This window comes from Pungitius pungitius, chromosome 5, assembly GCF_949316345.1.
Source record: "Pungitius pungitius chromosome 5, fPunPun2.1, whole genome shotgun sequence".
In the NCBI taxonomy this organism is placed as follows: Eukaryota; Metazoa; Chordata; class Actinopteri; order Perciformes; family Gasterosteidae; genus Pungitius; species Pungitius pungitius.
Window position 1 is genome coordinate 23,716,940 of NC_084904.1, and position 20,369 is coordinate 23,737,308.

Consider the following 20,369-nt stretch of genomic DNA (forward strand, 5'->3'; position numbering starts at 1 on the left):
CGGCCCTAATATATATATATAATATATATATATATATATATATATGAATTATTATTAATGATTTAATTTGTATATTAATACATCAATACAATTATTAAAAAAGAATCAGATCCATATTGTGTCTTATGAAGAGTCGGGGCAGCTGCCAATCAGAAGGTTCAGAGCAAACTCCTCCAGGTGAGAAGTGTAGTCTTCACACTCAGTAGAAGCACAGAGGGACGGCCACAGCTCCACCAGGGCCTCTGAGTCCAGAGGAAGACGATACCTGCAGGAGGAGAATGAGGATAAGATGAAGATAAGGAGGTTTTGATTGTCATTGTTTTGGTGGCAGCGAACCACATTGTAGATAAAGACATGAAAACTAGGGCTGTCCATAAATTAACTAATACATCTCACAGTTTGATATATAATAATCCCGATTTAAAGTTTGTTTCACTTTAGAAAGCATGTATTTTAACACTTGTTTACTTGTATTTCAAACAAACTGCACTACGTTTCTTCCTGCTGTCCTCCTGCACTTTGCACTCGACTCTCCATCATTTGACGTCTTTCAAGTGCCAACAATGTCCTGACGTTTAGACAGGACGTCTTTTAGGGACACAGTGGTGGTCCTCTGCAGGGAGATGTTGAGATTGAAGTAGCCTAGCAGCTAGCTTAGCCTAGCAGCTAGCAACATGTTGGGGGCACCATCGGTCCTAAAGTGGTCCGTTTGCACTCGTCCTCCTTCTGTTGGACACGAGGAGGACTTCTTCATCACATTCTTCCAATGCAAAAAGCTTTCTCCATCTTGAGCTACCGTCTCGCTCTCTCTATCTAACTGACTGCTGGCTTCAGGGGTCAGGGGTCATCGAAAGGAAAAAAATATTTGATTGCGTTAATCTTGTCCACAATAATCTCATAGATTAACACAAAAATACACAAAATGAACAAGAAGAAGAATGAGGAGAAGAAGACGACGACGTTCAGGTGAGAGTGGTAGAGAGACACTCACTTGAAGCCCTTGCTCAGCGTGACCTCTGACCCTCTAGCTCCAAACACCAGGTACTGCTTGTTGTTGTGGATGTCAACAGAGCTGCATGTGGCCTTCTTCACCAGCTCCACCTCGGTCCCTGCACTCACCGCTTGTAACTCTGAAGAACAAAGAGACAGGAACACAAAGCGCATCCAGGTAACTGCATCACATGGTGTCACACCTTTTTACATCCAATCAGAGCAAGGCAGGAGGCCAAACCGTGTCTTTAGACAAGTTCCAGTATGAAAACATGTTGAGTTATGAGTTTTTTCACCTTCCTGAGTTTTCTTCAGGACTTGAACTACAGTGGCTGTGTAGGTCATAAAGTCTCCTTCTCCTGCAAAAGACTTCACCGTCACTTTGAAGGCTGCAGGGAGGGAAACAGAACAGAATCACAAAGGGGATCAGCCAATAACTAAGAGGGTTTTGATCAATTAATAAGATGGAATCAATCAATAATCACTGAGGGATTCTAATGCTTCAGCAAATCGTTAAGAAAGCTAATTGTTAAGAATGCTTAAGCTAATCGTTAAGAATGCTTTAGCTAATTGTTAAGAATGCTTTAGCTAACCTTTGAGAATGCTTAAGCTAACTGTTGCGAATGCTAACCTTCAGGTGCTTGTCTTGGAGCACCAGTAACCCAGGTAGACAGGTTTTCTACCTCCCACCTGTGCCACGGTCTTCAGTCCACTTTTCCTTTGGACATCTCTTCTGAAGGTTATTGATTTAAGTGACAAGCGTAGATGACTGCTGACCTCTGTGTGTGCAATAGAGTGGGAAGGTGCAGCTGGGCTCGTAGGCCTTTACAGACTTGTTGCTGTGCATTCTGGGAGCAGTGTATATATATATTTAAATGTACCGAGGGCCTGACGTGGGGCCTTGAGTCGGCTTCGCAGCATGACGACTATTTCCGTGTGTCCTCACCATATGCGATGTGCGGCCTGCAGGTCTCGTTGGTGCGTCGGTCTGCAGTCAGGCTCACGTCCACGTTCCCCCTGAAGGAGGCACACGCAGCTAGGAAGCAGGTGATCCGACAGACAGGAAGAGTTCACTTGTGATGTTAAGTAACAGAATTCACTCAAATATCTATTAACGTGACGTTGGTAACCAATGTCGTGTTTTTAAGACTTTAGATCAAACTGCTCTTAGTGATGCCCCCACCCCCCCCCTTACAGTCCCTGACCTGAACCCCCCCTGGGTCCATGTACTGTTCTTATGAACATCAATGTACCTACACACATTTAGAACAAACGCACAACCAGCAGCTGGTCTGTAGTTATTAGTGAAAAGTCCGTTTAGTGACTTTCATACTTTAGAGGTTGATGCTGAGAAGGTTTTATATTTAGTTGATGCTTCATGTTATGAACAGAATTGGATCAAAGTGAGCTCAGACAGACACGTTATGAACCTGAAACATCACTTTCTAAGTCACTAACGTCACACAATAAATACACAAAGAAACTTTGCTTCTTTAGTTACAAGGACGCACTCTAGCGACTTTGAGACACAGCTACAGTGAGCTTGTGATGTCAGCCAATCACGAGTGAGGAGCTACCTGCCATGCACTGGCACTGCTCGTCCACACAGAGGCGCTGCAGCCTCTGCTGCTGGTAAGAGAAGCTTTTGGTGCATTCACTGCCTGTGGGACAAAAGAAAAGTCCTTTGTTACAATTAAAGGAACAACACAACACTTAAAAATATCCTACAGTGGGAGTTTAAGATGTTTATGAGCAATTCAGGTTAAATATTGGGCAGACGTTCTTCATGCAGAGCCGACAACAGGTTCCCCCCCACTTCCAGTCTTTGTGCTAAGCTAGGTTAAATACCTTGTGTCAGAAACTTGATTCAGTTAAAAAAAATTGTTTTACATTAGTTGAATTAGTTTGTCTCTGAAGACTATCAAACTACAAACAGACCTCATAGGAACTACAAATCCCAGGATGCACACTCACCTTTGTCTTGAGGCTCATAGACGCTGAACACGGAATCGCTGGCCCCACCCACCCGGAAGCCCGTCCTGATCCGAAAACCAACGCACAGGAAGACGTCGGAAGGAACCTAGCAACCAGACAGGAAGTGACATTACATTACACTGATTAAAATGAAAACCTTCTGAATTTAGTTCACATGAACTTTATTTAATCCATCGCCATTTAGACCACTTAGACAATGTTTGTTGTTGTTTGTAACTGTTACAGTGTATTTAATTGCTAACAAGCGTTGTTCAACCCTGAAACCACACTGTTAAAACAGTGTCATTACCAAGAGTCATTTTGGCCAAACAGTGAATCAAACCCACAAAAGTCACTCAGACCAACAAGACACTTGATACACGTCTCAACATGAGCAGCACGGAGCATCAATTATGAACCTTTAATGAACGTTTGAACACACATGAACATTATTTCATTACAGAATGACTGATTTTTAATCTATTGAATGTACTAAAGAAAACGTATGTAACAATAATGAATCATAAATCATTTGTTTTCCTGCACATTTGAAAAGTTTCAGCCTCTGAAAATGTGGTTTGAGGTTTAAACAATGATTGTTAACAATTGAAAAAAAATCTAATTCTGTGTGTTGCTGTGTTTGTAGTTGTGTTAGTTACTAACACAACAAAAGTGTGTTAGTTACTAACACAACAACACTATACTATACTAATACTAGTTGTTGTTTTAGTTGCTGTGTTTGTTGATGTTTTAGTTGCTGTGTTTGTTGCTGTGTTAGTTGTTGTTTTAGTTGCTGTGTTTGTTGATGTGTTAGTTGTTGTTTTAGTTGCTGTGTTTGTTGCTGTGTTAGTTGTTGTTTTAGTTGCTGTGTTTGTTGATGTGTTTGTTGATGTGTTAGTTGTTGTGTGTGTTGTTGTGTTAGTTGCTGTGTTTGTTGATGTGTTAGTTGTTGTTTTAGTTGCTGTGTTTGTTGTTGTGTTAGTTGTTGTGTGTGTTGTTGTGTTCGTTGCTGTGTTTGTTGATGTGTTTGTTGATGTGTTAGGTGTTGTTTTAGTTGCTGTGTTTGTTGCTGTGTTAGTTGTTGTTTTAGTTGCTGTGTTTGTTGATGTGTTTGTTGATGTGTTAGTTGTTGTTTTAGTTGCTGTGTTTGTTGTTGTGTTAGTTGTTGTGTTTGTTGATTTGTTAGTTGTTGTGTTTGTTGTTGTGTTAGTTGTTGTTTTAGTTGCTGTGTTTGTTGTTGTGTTAGTTGCTGTGTTTGTTGCTGTGTTTGTTGATCTGTTAGTTGTGTTAGTTGTTGTGTGTGTTGTTGTTTTAGTTGCTGTATTTGTTGCTGTGTTTGTTGATCTGTTAGTTGTTGTGTGTTGTTCCTTACAGAGTCCAGCTGGATGACCACAGTGTTTCCTTGCAGTTTGTAGTGAGAGATCATCGGCTCGTCTGTGTCTCTGAACTGTTAAAACATTGACTCAGTTACACCTGAAACAGACTTGTTTCCATGGTGAAGGAGGAGAGGTTTTCATGTGATCAGAGCTCACCTGTCTCAGGTCCTCCAGGTAACCCTCCACACCTGTAGGCATCTGGATCTTCATCACTGTCAGACTGGACTCTGTGACTGCCTCGTTAGGAGAAGGCTTGTATCTGAAACACGTCGCTTGAACCTTATCTCAGTTCTCAGAACATCAAACATCAGTCTTGATATAAGTAAGTATTTAAATGAATGAAGAAACAAAATATCACATCAAGTGAAAAGTGTAATAATTTATGATAATCAGGTTATCTTACTTTGCACAGGCAACCAGGTGAGGCGCTCTGACACCATGACCTGAGGAGGAGAAGAAGCAGAAGAACATCAGCGGGAGGATCGTGGACGATGGGCTCCTCAGGCGTCAGAAGCTTCAGTCTGCAGCCGTTCACTAAGATGCTTGTCATGTGACATTCATTTTACAACTGAATTTGTCATTAAAAGTAGCATTTTGTGTTGAATTTGTATAAAAACCCTTTGCAATAAACAAATTACACAAGAACTTTTAGTTTTACTAATAAACCTGATGATGTGTAATGATGGTTAAATCATCATCATATTTGTAGCAGGTTGCTATGGAGACGGTGTCATCGTACACCAGCCTACTGGAGATAAAGTGGAGTTGAGTCTTACTGCTGGAGGTGTCGGGGCCTGACACCTCGATGGTGAGGTCAAAGTTACAGTTGGCAGAAGGCGGGGTGGTCTCATAGTAAACCGTCTTCATCTGAAGACACAGGGAGGGAGAGTCAGAGGACATTATGGGACATTTGCAAGAAGGGAAACTCAGTTTAAAGCCACACGACCTTCACGTGGGACACGCCCCTCCCGTAACCTGTGGACACGGTGATGTCATCATCCTTCGTCACCTGGGAACAAAGGAAACAAGAACTGGTTATTAAGCACAGCAGAGCAGCACGGCACCCGCCTCCCTGTCCTGAACCTGTCTCACTCTCACCTGGATGGGCGTGGCCACAGGTTTGCTCCGGCTCAGGTGGACCTGACCTAGCTCTCCCTTCCTGCTGTAGCGGACTAAGATGTCCTGATGGAGGACAGCTCGGGTGACAGCTTTGCTGTACTCCGTCACCGCCTCCAGAGTCAGGGCGGTGTCCTGAGAGACAGACAGAAACCCACAGGTAAAGAGAGACGTCGTTCAGGTGCCCACAAAGAGAGACACATCCAACGTGAGTACCTGCATTGTGTAGAAACCCCCTCCGTAGTGCTGATCCTGGGTCAGCCAAGACAGGACGGGGTTGGCGTCAGAGATTCTCCCCTTTAACACCAAGCAACACGTCCAATAATAGTCATTATGTGTATATATATATATATGTACATTCCTGACATCATCATGACATCATCATGACATCATCATGACATCATCATGACATCATCATGACATCCTCATGAGCTGTGTTTACTAAATCCATGTAGACCCACGTCGGCTGGTTTGGGGAATGAGACACGTGGACAAGCATCTTATCTGGATTTACAAATATTACTGGGTCTATTCCATGTTTGTAAAAAGCCGAGGTGGGGGCCACGCCCCATGGCCCTCTATGGACCCGCTGCTTCTGACAACATGTCTTATTTTGTGTTTTTATGGCCACAAACCAGACCCGTCTGAGAGAAGAACCTGAACCTCACATACGACCTTCTGTAGAGATGCTACACCAGCAGGTTTAGCTAGCTCGTTAGCTACGTGCTAACGCCGTGTTCAGCCCCCCATGCTCACTTTTTAAATCAACGGAATCCAGCACGGACAGATAAGGGACATAAAATAAGAAAAGGAGAGAGGACACTAGGACACACACAGATAACGTGACTCCTGTAAGTAGTACAGTCCCCGTAGGATTCAATGCTAAAAAGAGGTATCAAACACGCATTATGACTGCAGTTAAATATTAAACATTCATTCCAACAGTTTAACATAATAAGGACATCTCATTCATCCAATTCAGTATATTAATTAGAAATATATATAAAACAATATTCAGTATACGATATAACTAACATATCGTAATAATTATAAATATACAATATAAATATCCTGGATATCATATAATAAGGATTTATGTATTACAATATAAATACATTTATATCAAATCTATTCTATCCCACCTGTAAACCTAGTTTCGAAGGCCTTTCACTCAACTTGTATATTTTCTACAGGAGATACGCAGTGGTGGAGGTGAGTTATTGTACCCAAATACATTCAGCCAGCCGCCTCTGTGTTTTGCTCTTATTCAAGTAAGTAAATGCAAAATAATCGGTGCAGAAATAATGAAACAATGTTATTGTGATGCAGATAAAAAAAAGTCTGAATTGTTTTTTGGCTTTTATCCTTAAAACAACAAGATAATAACTTTTAAAATGTTTGTTTTCTGAATGCAGTTTGGATCGATGGGACAGAAGCTCAAAGGGACGTCATGAGGAGCATCTCAACTCTTATTGGCTATAAAGACACGGCGCCATGGCAACGCGGAATTACTTTGTCCTTTCATAACTACATATTTATGTATCATGATAGTGATCAATAAACAATGAGATCAATAGTCAATGTTTGCACCTTGAGCAGCAGCGTCAGCAGGACGTAGGCCGTCGTCTCCACGGTGACGCCGCTCGATTGGTCGGGCTTCAGCCAATCAGACGTCACGCTGGACTCCTGCCAGTACCTGAGCACAGCGGGGCGACCTGGACGCACAAAGACACACAAAGACACACACATAGATGCACACAATACAGAGTTAATGGTTGAAATGCACTTATTGTACATCACTTTACATTGTAATGTAATGACATGTGATGTAATGTAATGACATGTGATGTGATGTAATGACATGTGATGTAATGTAATGACATGTGATGTGATGTAATGACATGTGATGTAATGACATGTGATGTGATGTAATGTAATGACATGTGATGTAATGTAATGACACGTGATGTGATGTAATGACATGTGATTTAATGTAATGACATGTGATGTGATGTAATGACATGTGATGTAATGTAATGACATGTGAAATAATGTAATGTAATAGTATTGAACTACATCTGAAGGTGCGTTTGATCTGTAGAAACATGGCGGCTCTGTAGTTTTATTCATACTGTCATGTCTTTATATACTCCGTACCTGCAGTACTACCTGCAGTACGGTGGTACTGCAGGTAGTACCTCATGTACTTGCTGTATAAACACCTTTGTTCAGGGCCAGCTTCTCTAGAGCGTCGAGCAGCGCCGAGGCCTCCTGGCTGCTGGCGTCATGCAGCGTCAGAGCGTAGGTCGCCACCGCACGCACATACACACTCTTCACTCCCTGGGCATGCTGGGAAATGTAGTTTACTGCAGACTTCATGCTCCTATCGTGGAACTAGAGGGGAAGATGTAACGGTTTGTGGAATCAGAGGTAGTAGGGGGAGGAAGAAGAGGAGGAGCAGTAGTAGAAAGAGGAGGTGCAGTAGGAGGGGGAGCAGGAGGAGGAGGAGGGGCAGTAGGAGGGGGGGCAGGAGGAGGAGCAGTAGGAGGGGGGGCAGGAGGAGCAGTAGGAGCAGAAGGAGGAGGGAGGTCTGACCGCGAGCTGCAGGATCCGGTCTTTGATGCTGGTGGCTCTGTGCAGGGCGATCAGCACGAAGGACGTCAGGTACACCGATTGGTCGAGAGCAGGCGTCCCTGCAGCCTGCAGCCAATCACAACGCAGAGAGTAAGGCTACTCCCAAACCCAGAAGAGGAGGAGGAGGAGCAGGAGCTCACCATGAAGCTGTTGGGTTTCCAGGACGACTTGTCTGTGAAGGATCCGTCCGACTGCTGAACTCGGTAAATCAACCAGGACACGGACTCTGACAGAGCCTGGTGGTCCACCGAGACCACCGAGTCCACCAGGGCCAGGGTCCGCACCACCAGGGCTGTGAGCCTGGCTCACGACAAACACATGTCTATCTACATGTCCATCAGCGTAGAATGATGCCACGATCATTGTGTCTCACCAGGTGCTGGGTTCCCTCTTCAGCCACATGCTGAAGCTTGAGTCTCCTCCCCTGAACGAGCTGATGCTGATGAGACCTGCACACACACACACACAAACACACACACACACACACAAACACAAACACACACACACACACACACAGTTACCCAACAGGAAGTGAGCCTCCCCGGGTCTCCTTCAGCTTATCCTCACCCTCTCGGATCTTCTGCCTCAGGTCAGCGGAAGTCGTCCTAACATCTCCTCCCAGGATGTCCCAGCTCTCCGTGCCCTCCAGGTACAGGTACAGGTGAGCCAGGGGAAGCACGCCGGCAAGCGCCGCCTCCGCCGACCCGTCCGGAAGGTTCAGAAGGTTCCGGAGGCCTTCTGGGCTGTACACCACCGACACGACGTTCCCGAGGACATCGCCTGGTCCATGAGGACAGAGGGAGAGCAGGAGGTCACACCGGTCGCCATCTTGTTATTAGTCAACCAGCAGGTCACAGGAGGGCGGAGCTAAATTCAACAAAGTGCTGAATAAAACATTATTTTGGTTAGAATAAACTTAAAGTTAGGGACCAGAGGAGTCGCCCCCTGCTGGTCAGGGGTGAGAACTCACCATTGATGGTCAGTAACCTCTCCACCGGCGTGTTGGGGACCAGGTTGGCCGGCGGTCGGTTCTTCAGGGTCACCGTCCTCTTCTCTGAACCTGCAGCACAGAGCACAGTGACGTCCCCGACCTCCAGGCAGAGAGCAGCAGCTGGTCTCTGGTCAGTTTACCCAAGAATCCACGTGGGTCCAGGTGGCCTCCAGAGAACTCCTCCCTCCTCACTCCTTCAGGCTGGAAATACAAACCAACCAATCAGATGCCTGATAATAACAGCACGGGATCTTTAACCCTTCTACATAAAACTACACTTCGTACCACTACTCGCAGCTTCTTCTCCAGGATGTCACGTCCTCCCCCGCTAGTCCTCAGGTCAAAGGTCAGGGTGTGGTCTCCAGGCTCCAGACCCAGCAGGGTGAAGCTCACTTTGGCGACGCCTCCAGCTGACAGGAAGCTCCAGCTGCAGGAAGTGGAGTGAAGACCCGCCCCCAACAACACCGGATGTGACTCCTGCAGACACACCGCTGGGCCGGCTGTCAGCGTGACACAGTACTGAGGAGCAGGAGGAGGATCAGAAGGAGGAGGTGCAGGAGACCAAAGTTAGTCACACAATGAACTCATCAGCCCCAAGCATGGATCATGGGACATGTAGTCAACTGGTGTTGTTACCTTGACAACGTCGTTCTGCTGGTTGTAGACTGAGCCCGTCAGCTCCACCTGTTCTCCTCTGACCACCTGATAAGGAAGACGAACGTCCACGCTGAGAGGAAGACGGACCGACACCTGGAGGGGCTCAGCTACACACACACCTGTAGACACACAACACGTCAACACACACACACCTGTAGACACACAACATGTCAACACACACACCTGTAGACACACAACACGTCAACACACACACCTGTAGACACACAACACGTCAACACACACACACCTGTAGACACACAACATGTCAACACACACACCTGTAGACACACAACACGTCAACACACACACACCTGTAGACACACAACATGTCAACACACACACCTGTAGACACACAACACGTCAACACACACACACCTGTAGACACACAACACGTCAAAACACACACATCTGTAGACACACAACACGTCAACACACACACACCTGTAGACACACAACACGTCAAAACACACACACCTGTAGACACACAACACGTCAACACACACACCTGTAGACACACAACATGTCAACACACACACCTGTAGACACACAACACGTCAACACACACACCTATAGACACACAACACTTCAACACACACACACACCTGTAGACACACAAAATGTCAACACCCACACCTGTAGACACACAACACGTCAACACACACACCTATAGACACACAACATGTCAACACCCACACCTGTAGACACACAACACGTCAACACACACACCTATAGACACACAACACTTCAACACACACACACACCTATAGACACACAACACTTCAACACACACACACACCAGTAGACAAACAACATGTCAACACACACACATACACACACCTGTAGACACACAACACGTCAACACACACACATACACACACCTGTAGACACACAACACGTCAACACACACACCAGTAGACAAACAACATGTCAACACACACACACACCTGTAGACACACAACACATATGACCTGATTGAACCCAGAGGTGTCTTTATCAAATGAAGGAGGGGGGGAGGGGGGGGGGTAAACCTACCAGAGAGGGGGGAGGAGGTGACTCACCTGTGTGGAACACGCCAACAGCCTTCACCTCCCAGGTGGTGAGGGAGTCAGGTAGAGTCCAAGTGGCCGACCTCTCGCCCGAACTACGAGGAGACAAAAGCCACCAGCAGCAGACTCAGGCTTTCATTTTAGTTTGAATGTATAAAACCGTTGCCATGACGACTCTGTGGAAGATAACCGTAGAGACTCTGCCTCCTGCCCACTGCCGTGGTAACCAGGTGCAGAGGGCCAGGTGGTTAATGCTAGGTTTGAATCGCATCCTCGTCACAGTTCTTCATGGGAGGTTCAGTAGACATTTAATGGACGAGCTTTGTTGAAAACACGTGTTAGGTGTCATGTGGCTTGAGTGAGATTTATATTTTAACCCTTACAACAAATACAAATGTCCTGGTGACATTTAGACAAAGCACGCCGGGTAGAGTGGGATTCGAACCCATGCCTGTACAAGATCACCAGTCTACTGCCTACACCGCTCAGCCACCTCGATGTGAGGGCGCGTTCCATTTGTTTTACCTCACACGCTGCACTTCCCAAATCCAGCTCTCTGGAAAGTTGCTCCGGACCAAAGAAGGAGCAACGTCAAAGTCCAAACCCGCTGCACACACACAGACACACACTGGTGTTACAGGCAAACCCCTACAGGAAGTTCTGCAGGCTTCCATTATCGCTGATGTCCCGCCACAGTAACGCAAAGATAAATAACAAAGGACTGACCGTTGCGTCCCAGGATGAGGTCCTGGTCCAGGTTCTGCTGGAGGAACTCACAGCAGATCCTGAAGACCTGTCGGCAGGTTTGGTGTTTCCTGAACTGCTGATGGGCGAACTGGACGCAGGTCACGCTCTTTGGGATGTACCTCATGCCGGCTTCACAGCAGGTCTTCAGCCGCCCGAAACTCTCCGCTGGACAGACGGACAGGTGCACCGTTACCTCCTGACTGTGGGACCCCGTGAGGTCCCTGGTCCGGTCCGGTCCACACGTGGATCACAGACCCGTGCAGTGAACATAGCAATGACGGCTCCATTAATGAAAAGCATTTTGATTGAACAATGTCTGGTGATGTCATTCAGGGGATTAAACTAGAACTCATGATCTGTCTGTTTTTTGGGTTCTCATCAGAATCACAAGTAGCTTCTTTGAAGCTGAAGGACGTGTCAGGCCTCATGGATCTCAGGTGCCAGGTGGGAGTCTCACCTTTCTTTATCTTCTCCTCTTCAGTCACGGCTCGCTTTGGACGCACGGCTGCCGTGCACGCCTCGACTGTTTACACACACAAGCACACACGCACACGTGAATCAAACCGCTGATCAATGACTGATTGATGGATGGGCCGACGTACCGGTGGGGGAGGGGCGGGCGTTGGCGTTGGTGATGAAGGTGAGGCCGGCTAACCGGAAGACGTCCGCTGCATCTCTGCCGCCGCCTCCGCCGCAGCCCATGTCGCTGCGCTCCAGGTGACGCAGAACCTGTGAGACGTTGCGTTACTGACATTTCCGTGTATATATAACGACACATCAATGAATTGCGGTTGTGTTACCGTGGTAACGGGGTCCCTGTAGTCAGGTCGCAGCGTGTAGAGGGCGGAGTCAACGGCGGACAGGGCGACCAGGCCGGCTGTGTTAGTCTGGATGTCCAGCTGGAGGCTTTCCTTCGGTTTGTAGACTCCACCACGATGCGACACGCTGGTCTGATGCACAAAAAACAACAAGTGTTGTTACAGAAGTATGCGGTTAGAATTAAATAAAGATATAAATGATATAAAGACGCGACAAGCATCTTTATGCTTTATTGATACATGTGTTGAGTCTTCATGTGATCATAATAATGTGAACATAATCAGATAAAAAATATCATCGTGCTGGTATGTGTCAGGAAATATGTTGTTTGCACAGGTATTGAAATAATTTATCAGTAAAAAAAAAATAAGTGGAAAAGTGAGTATATGTATATAATATTTAATTGAGTCTATATATTATAATGCAATTCATTGAAAACAAAGAAGGTAAGACCAATTACGGACCGGACCCTTCAATGTTCCTGTCATCAAAGGGGGGGGTCGACATAAAGCACACTGGATCAGCCTGTTCACCCATAGTTATGCATGCAGTACACCTTCCAGCCCCCGGTGGCAGCACTGAGCACACATCACAGGTTTACATGTTTCTAAAAATATAGTTCTACGATACGGGGACCTGGACCTTGTTAACCCGTCTCCACGGTTACCTGGAGTCCGTTGACACACTTGTCCCGAACGTCCATCCAGACAGAGTCGGCCACCAGCTCGTTGGTCCCCTCCCCCGTTAGGATGTAGTAGACCAGCACCCGGACGGAGGGCACCATGGCGCCCGTCACCTCAAAGCTCAGAGTCTGCTTTTGCTCCCTAGAGGAGATGAATTTCTTGCTGCCAAAATGCACCAATTTACCTTTGGAGAGAACCTGGGGGGAGGACGTTCGGTAAGTTACCATGCCAACAGGACCGACACCAACGCAGTCAGGCGCCTCTACCTCACCAGGTAGTTGATGGGGTTGATGGGCACGTAGGAGGGCGCCGCGGAGTACACCTGCATGTTGGCGATGTGGCCCACCTGCAGGCCGTGGTCGGGCAGGGGGGGGTCTATGTACAGGTACCTGCCGTTAGGTGAGTAATAGGCCGACGCCTCCAGGGTCAGACTGGCCTGACTGGCCAACGGGAGGGTGGAGTCCACCGTCTCAAACTGTGGTCACAAGAGCAAGAACACAAGAACATAAAACAACAAGTCAACAAAACGTAAGGAAGTATGGAAAAAGACAATAAGTAAACACTATAACTAAACAAATCATGATGAAGAGCTATACACAACAACAAAGACAACAAGTTATTAAGAAGTACATAAATAAGCAAAGACATAAAAGCAATAAACACATCAACACAAAGAAGAATGAATGCAAGCACTAACTCCTCCTCGTCACCTTCAGCACTACACGGGTTGCACCACTGGGGATGTTGCAGATGAAGACAGCGAGGCCGTGTGATTGGCTGTTGCTGCTGGGGGGGCAGTGGAGATCTCTCTCTGTTGCTTGTCTGAAGAGCCGTTGCTCCACCAGACTCACATGGACCTGTTTCACCGGTTTGTCCAGGTGATCTTTCACCAGCACCTGCAGATAGGTGAGACAGGTGCAACAGATGAGGCGGGTGAGACAGGAGAGACGGGTAAAGTATGAGACAGGTGAGACAGGTGGGAAGTTCTGGACACACCTGGATGTTATAAGGCAGTCCAGGTTTGATGAAGGGGGGCGTGGACACCAGGCTCAGGCTGTAGGGTGATTCAACAAACTTTACAGCAGCAAACTCCGCCTCCTGAGTGAGCCCACCTGAGAGACAGAGGGGGGGGGGGGGGGGTCACCTTAGACTATCAGGTCATGAGTTTAAATGTTTACGCATGGCCTACCGGTGCTTTCCTGCAGCAGCACAGCAATGTAAAGGTATTTCCCTGCCAGACTCGGGAGGTCCTTTGGTCCATGGTGTTTTGAGAGGACCTTCTCCATGTTCACAGTCACCTCCACCTCACCTGTCGGTGACAACTGAAGCACACAACAAGGTGGAGGTGAATGTAATGGTGAAGGTAAAGAAGAAGATAAAGATAAATGTGAAGGAAATGGTGATTTTAATGATAAAGATTCACTCGCTCCGTTCCAGAAACTGCTCTACACCTCAATGGAACTCCACTTCATGTCTATGACCGCTTCTTTATCTCTTAGTCTCTCAAAAATCACATCACCTGACTCTGTACCTGCTGATGACCCCCAACTAATCCTGTCTTTTCCCCAATCTGAGACACAAGTAGCAGCATCAATCTCTGCCTGAGTGACTGACATCTCTCCGTGGATGTAAGCCCACCACCTGAAGATTAACCTTGACAAAACTTCCTTTCCTTCCAGGTAAAGACCACCACTGGTTACCAGATCAGCTCCCGTCTTCATCCAGAACATCGTTCTCTTCGCTCTGCATCCGTGAATCTGCTTGTTCCCTCACAGAGAGCTAAGCAATCACCAACATCACCACTGTTTGCTGTACTGGCTCCTAAATGGTGGCATGAGCTCCACAACATCTCAACAACATCAGGACAGAGGAACGCTTAGACAGCTTTACGCAGACTGAAAACACACCTCCAGTTCATTAGTACTTAAGGGCACCTATACCACCCTATTACCTACAGCACTTTGGTAGTTTGGCCTCTCAAACCATGTTTTCTTGATGTTCTGGTTCTGTACCCTCTTGACTGAATACACTTATTGGAAGTCTCTTTGGATGAAAGCGTCAGCTAAATGATAAATGTAATGTAAAGATGAAGCTAAAGGTGACAGTCGCGGTGGAGGCGTCTGTCTCTTACTGTCTTTCTCGTGACGGAGGTGGAGATTATGACTGGTGGAGTCTTGCCGGTGACGTAGCCATAGCGCAGGTAAACAACCCCGTCAGCCACCGGAGCCCCGTGGACGTACCTAAGAGGAACACATCCTTAGTCTCCTCATCCATCTCCTGTTTTAACATGATGCTGCCGTTTTCTTCACCTGGCCAGGACCTTGAGTGTGAACTGGTTGAAGCTTCCGTAGCTAATGTAGTTAGCTCCTGGTTCCAGGTGGATGTCGAAACTGGGAAGAACTAATACAGAAAAGCTAATAGTTTATCAACTTTATTCAGTCTGAACTTTAAATCAACTGTTTGGATTAAAACATAAATAGTTTTTACCGTATTCTTTAACTTCAAAGTCGACTTTTGCTGTTGTTGTGAAGTCGTCAGTGTATGAGGCTTCAATAGTCCAAATCCCGAGCCTGGAATCGCAGTAACAACATTACTAACAGCCTGGAACCACATGATATCAGAGTAGAAGTGCTTCTTAAGGTCTCACTTGGGTTTGATGGGGATCTTGAATGGGTTCTGCATTGACGGGATTCCGTTGTTTACATCGTTGATCTCCACGATGTCCACTGTTTTCTGATCCGGGTCCTGGGGGGCGAGAGGGGTTCGGGGGGGGGTTATTGATCTGGTTCTTGATTCACTTGTAGATATGAAATCAAATCAACATGATGCTGAAGGTCGTTTAACTAACCTTGAAGGTCAGGAAGACGCTGCGATTGGCTGGCATCAGTTCCTGGTTCAGAGAGAACGCCCTCACTTTAACTAGTTACACACACACACACACACAAATACACAAACACAACCACACAAAGAGACAGAAACACACAGACACATAAACACAGACACACAGATAATAGGTATTTATTAAAGATCATAGTAGAACAGAACCACATTTCCATGAACAAGAAGCCATATTTTTGTAATCAATGATTTACCAGTGTTTCCCCTTCCACTCTATCAGTGCCCCCCCCTTACTGCAGTAAAAGTACACTGTGAATATACTCCACTAAGATCCACTAATGTGTATTTGAGCACAGTACTTTAGTAGGGTTTCACAGAGTGATGCATTGTGGGAGACCAAGGCCCCGTAACGATGATGTAACTGTGTTCTCACCACTCTGGTGGGGGGTGTACAGCGGCTTGTCCGTCTGGAGGAACAGGAAGCCGTTGTCGCGGGTTACGGAGATGGGCAGGTGGTGGTTGATCTCTGGTGATTGGACGTGGAGGGTCACGTGACTCTCGCTCTTACCCAGCTGACCCTTTACCAGCTGGAGGGAGACACAGAGACGTCGGTTAAGACGACTCTTGAGCCGACTGCCGATGACTCCCCGGCGTGCCGCGTCTCACCTTGACCTTGACGGCGGCCTGGTGGCCGTTGGCGGAGTTGAGCGTCGCAACCGCTTGAAACAAAACCACATGATTCACAGCCATGGAGGTCTTCAGCATCACGTGGACCTTCACCTCCTCAGGAAAGCCAAAGAGCTGCAGCAGCACCGTCTCCACAGCGTCGAGGCGCAGGGTGAGAGGAGCCGTGACCAGATACCTGAGGGTGGAGGACACACCTTTACTCCTCTGTTATCCAATCAGTGCGCAGCTAATTCAACACATCCTGTGTACCTGCTGAGTTTATATGGAAGCTGTTGAGTGTTTGAGTAAAACCTCTAGGTGACCTGCGTCTCTATTCTCACAATGTACATCAAACACGGTCTTTACCTTGGCTTGAAGCTGGCCAACAGCGGACAACAAGACATGGACACAAATGTTTGAGGCTCGCCGTCATATAATGTGTCCGACTGATCTGTAGGCTACAACATTAGCTATTTACCATTAGCTATTTACCATTAGCTATTTACCAATAGCTATTTACCATTAGCTATTTACCATTAGCTGTGGACTATTGTACTGTAAAAGCAAAAGAAGGAGAGGATCATGGTTCTTGACTCTATTCCTGCCTCCTGCTGTGGCCCTGCTGACATTATTATTATTATTAGGAATTAGGAATTAGGAATATTATATTACTAATACATCATGTCATGTTAAACATGACATGATGAAAAGGCCAAAATAGAGTGTGAGAAAAGGAGAAGTAAAATAAGCAGTAGAATATTTTCTTATTTTTAAAACCTCTTTAATTGATCTAGGACACATGTCTGTCAGGCCATTGACTCAAAACCAATAAACAGATAAAACAACTCATCCAACCACAGAAACATAGGAAGACATCAAATGTTCAGTTCTCCCTCCCAGCCAGCATAAGAATAACATCATGACACAAGAAGAAGCAGACTTACGATCTGGACTCGGCCTTCGTCCTCCCACAGAAACCACACACACACATCAGCAGGACACACAGCTTCATCCTGCTGGAGAAAAACACTGCGACTAAGAGAAAGAGAGCTGAGGGATCCATTTCATTAGTTATTGATCAACTCGGCTATTGGCAAATAGCTGATGGTCACCAAAGCACACAACAGAGGGGGAACTTCCCATGTGTGTGTGTGTGTGTGTGTGTGGTTGGTCCCAAAGGTGAGTTTACTCAGCCTATGTGTTGTGTTCTTATCTAACAGGTCGTTGATTTTCAGGTCAGTGAATCAGAGATTTAAAAATATGGAACACAGTCCGTGCCAGTGATTATATACGTACATATTTATATTAGAACAGATACAGAGATAATGATATATAGGTATATGTGTATATATATGCCTATACATCTTTAACTAACTAGAAGAAGCTGAAGGTGCTTCACAATATGAAGTTAATAAAAACAGCCCGGTATGAAGAGTTTATTATTCAACCGTTCGTACCTCAAAGGACACTCAGACACTTGAGTGAGGAACCTTCATGAGATAACAGTCTCTTGGACCTCAGACCAGTAAACCCAGTTCACCCAGGTGGTAAATAAGGTGCACCACCACGCTCTGCCACAAGGAGGAACCAAGAGACCACGGTGACAGGTCCACCCTCACCAGTCAACAGAAGAGCCCCCCAACAAAGGACCAAACCAAAGGTAAAGCACTAAGAAAAGGGCCACAGGTGGAAGCTGCCGACTCGCTAGCACTAGCTAATCTTAAGTGGATTAAGAACAACTAGTAAATCAAATAAAAAATGTTCAACCAAACTATAATTCAATGGTTGCTAATTGACTAACAGACACAATTCATTTAATTCCCAAGAAACCCAGGCTGACTCCAATCAGTGCAAGTCATCAGGTGGGATTCAGACAGACTGCAGTGAGTCATCAGAGACACTGGTATTAAGTTCATCTCATTAGTGTGTGAGGCGGATCAGGATGACCTCTAAAAGGCACCTGAGGAGGAGGAAAATCATCAAATCATCAAAGAGAGGACTTCAATTCTTATCTTTTAACATTTTGGAGATATTCCACTGTGTTTTCTCCCATTTGTTAATTTTGTTTAACAAATAGCTTAAGATTGGTAAGATAATACGTTCTATCATCTAATAGTTCAAAGGTGAGATCCCTCTAGTGCTATTTAGTTTGTGACTTAATCCCACTGGAGTTTAATGAAATCCATTCTAAGGTATTGGATTGGATATTCTGTCTCTCACAATCAATGCATACCAAATATTTTTTTATTAGTAATTAGGACAACTAAACGCGGTTCATGCATCTCCATCCTTCCTCCACATAAATAGCTTAAATTCTCAATAAAATCTCTCTTTTCTTTTCACTGTGGTGAATTTGTTTGCATGTTTCCCTTCAGAGGAAAGTGGATCAGGTGCTTTGTGGTTTCCTCTTGAACCAAGTTGGTTCCTGTGTATTTGAAGACCACTTTTTTTTATTATACTGCGTCTACAATGATATAATAGTATAAATGATTTCATTTTTTAGGTGAGGTCATAAAATCCCCTCGACCATCTGCTTCTTTGTGTCAAGGTTTTGTTGTAAATTTTGACATTCCAATAATGATGAGAACATTTATAAGATAATTATATCACAGAAGTATTTGCACTCAAGTCACTGTCTCCAAACCTTTAGTGTTTCATAAAAGATGTCTTTTCCTCTCCAGTTGTCTTAAAGAATGCTCTCTGGTCTCTGCAGAAACATTTCAATGCATTCGCCTCAGTTTGAAGACCTCATACATTTCCTTTTGCTCTTGTGTGACTGATTCTTGACCTCTTATAATTAAACTGTAGTCATAGTTTGGTGAGTTAGAAACTCTTTCACATCAGAGACTCATGCTTTATTCCAAAAGCTGTCATTCACTCTGACTCCACAAGTTAGCTAAAGAATTTTCCCAATGATCTGATAACAAAGTCAACAACCCTGTTAGGTAACATCCAAAAACCCCGGCTGAGTAAACTCACCTTTGGGACCAAACACAGACACAGGTTCATGAACTATTCTTCAATAAAACACAGGTGTCTTGTTTCTAAACCTGTTTCTTGGATCTATGATCCTTAATGGCACCGACAGATAGTCTTTGTGCTTGTGTGCGTTTGTAGTTCTCATCCTAATGGTGTTTGATGAACGTTTCATTAATTAATAAACCCATTTATTAACTCACTTTATTTATGTATTCATTGTGTGTTTGACATGTTGTCAGTGGAAAGGATCCTCCAACCTGCATGTTCTTCCTCTCTCCTCCACCTAAGCACCATCCCGTCTTTTGAGGCCTCCTCTTTGCTCCACTCATTTTGTCCCCCCCCCCACGTGCCAACGCCATTCATTTATCTCAGGAAAACACATAAGAACAAACAGGTTTGGATCATCATCGACTTTATTACAGCAGGGCCGAGCTCCTCCTTGTGGCACAAAACGGCGTCACAGCGAGCTGAGGGGGAGGAGCCACATTTACCCTTACGTGACAGCATTACACGATAATTTAGCTAAAAGTGACGTTAGTCATGTGCCGTTATCTACGTAGCTCCTAGCTGTATACCTTCAGCTATGTACATTTACTATGTCCCTTTAGCTATGTACATTTACTATGTCCCTTAAGCTATGTACTTTTACTATGTCCCTTTAGCTATGTACATTTACTATGTCCCTTTAGCTATGTACATTTATTATGTTCCATTTAGCTATGTACATTAACTATGTTCCAATACCTATTTACTAGGGCCGGGACTCGATTAAAAATATTAATCTAATTAATGTCGAGGCTTTGTAATTAATTAATCGAAATTAATTGCATTTTAATTGCATAAATATTTGACC

The 20,369-nt window shown here is 45.3% G+C and overlaps 1 protein-coding gene across 2 annotated transcripts; it reads right to left on the reverse strand.

The window, feature by feature from the left end:
* Positions 1–100: 100 nt before the first annotated feature.
* Positions 101–17,602, reverse strand: c5 (complement component 5). Of its 2 annotated transcripts, XM_037482738.2 has the most exons (42): positions 17,482–17,602; positions 16,538–16,733; positions 16,305–16,458; positions 15,882–15,952; positions 15,681–15,778; positions 15,521–15,603; positions 15,343–15,433; positions 15,165–15,273; positions 14,223–14,355; positions 14,030–14,145; positions 13,744–13,929; positions 13,305–13,508; positions 13,018–13,230; positions 12,332–12,481; positions 12,134–12,260; positions 11,989–12,054; positions 11,511–11,696; positions 11,310–11,391; positions 10,797–10,879; positions 9,718–9,857; positions 9,367–9,600; positions 9,222–9,282; positions 9,061–9,150; positions 8,658–8,870; positions 8,464–8,539; positions 8,231–8,390; positions 8,052–8,156; positions 7,679–7,850; positions 7,047–7,171; positions 5,673–5,753; positions 5,439–5,591; positions 5,287–5,349; positions 5,117–5,207; positions 4,744–4,783; positions 4,497–4,599; positions 4,337–4,411; positions 2,965–3,070; positions 2,568–2,651; positions 1,937–2,026; positions 1,287–1,379; positions 992–1,130; positions 101–265 (listed from the first exon to the last, which is right to left on the reverse strand). In XM_037482738.2, exons 1-42 carry the CDS (start codon positions 17,598–17,600, stop codon positions 124–126), a joined length of 5,103 nt encoding a protein of 1,700 aa, XP_037338635.2. In that variant the 5' UTR covers positions 17,601–17,602; the 3' UTR covers positions 101–123. The 2 variants fall into 2 exon arrangements, 1 of the variants encoding a protein (XP_037338635.2); XR_005121097.2 differs by lacking the exons at positions 101–265; positions 992–1,130; positions 1,287–1,379; ... (1 more) ...; positions 2,568–2,651; positions 2,965–3,070 and having other exon boundaries at positions 4,497–4,631.
* Positions 17,603–20,369: the final 2,767 nt, after the last annotated feature.

Bases quoted from the DNA above. Each gene is read 5' to 3' on its own strand.
- c5 (XM_037482738.2), bottom strand. From the start codon at position 17,600: ATGGATCCCTCAGCTCTCTTTCTCTTAGTCGCAGTGTTTTTCTCCAGC. The intron at 13,930-14,029 runs GTGTGTCCAGAA...ACCTATCTGCAG, and splicing joins GACTGCCTTATAACATCCAG to GTGCTGGTGAAAGATCACCT. The intron at 5,754-7,046 runs GTGCAAACATTG...TTGGTGTTAAAG, and splicing joins TGCTGACGCTGCTGCTCAAG to GGGAGAATCTCTGACGCCAA.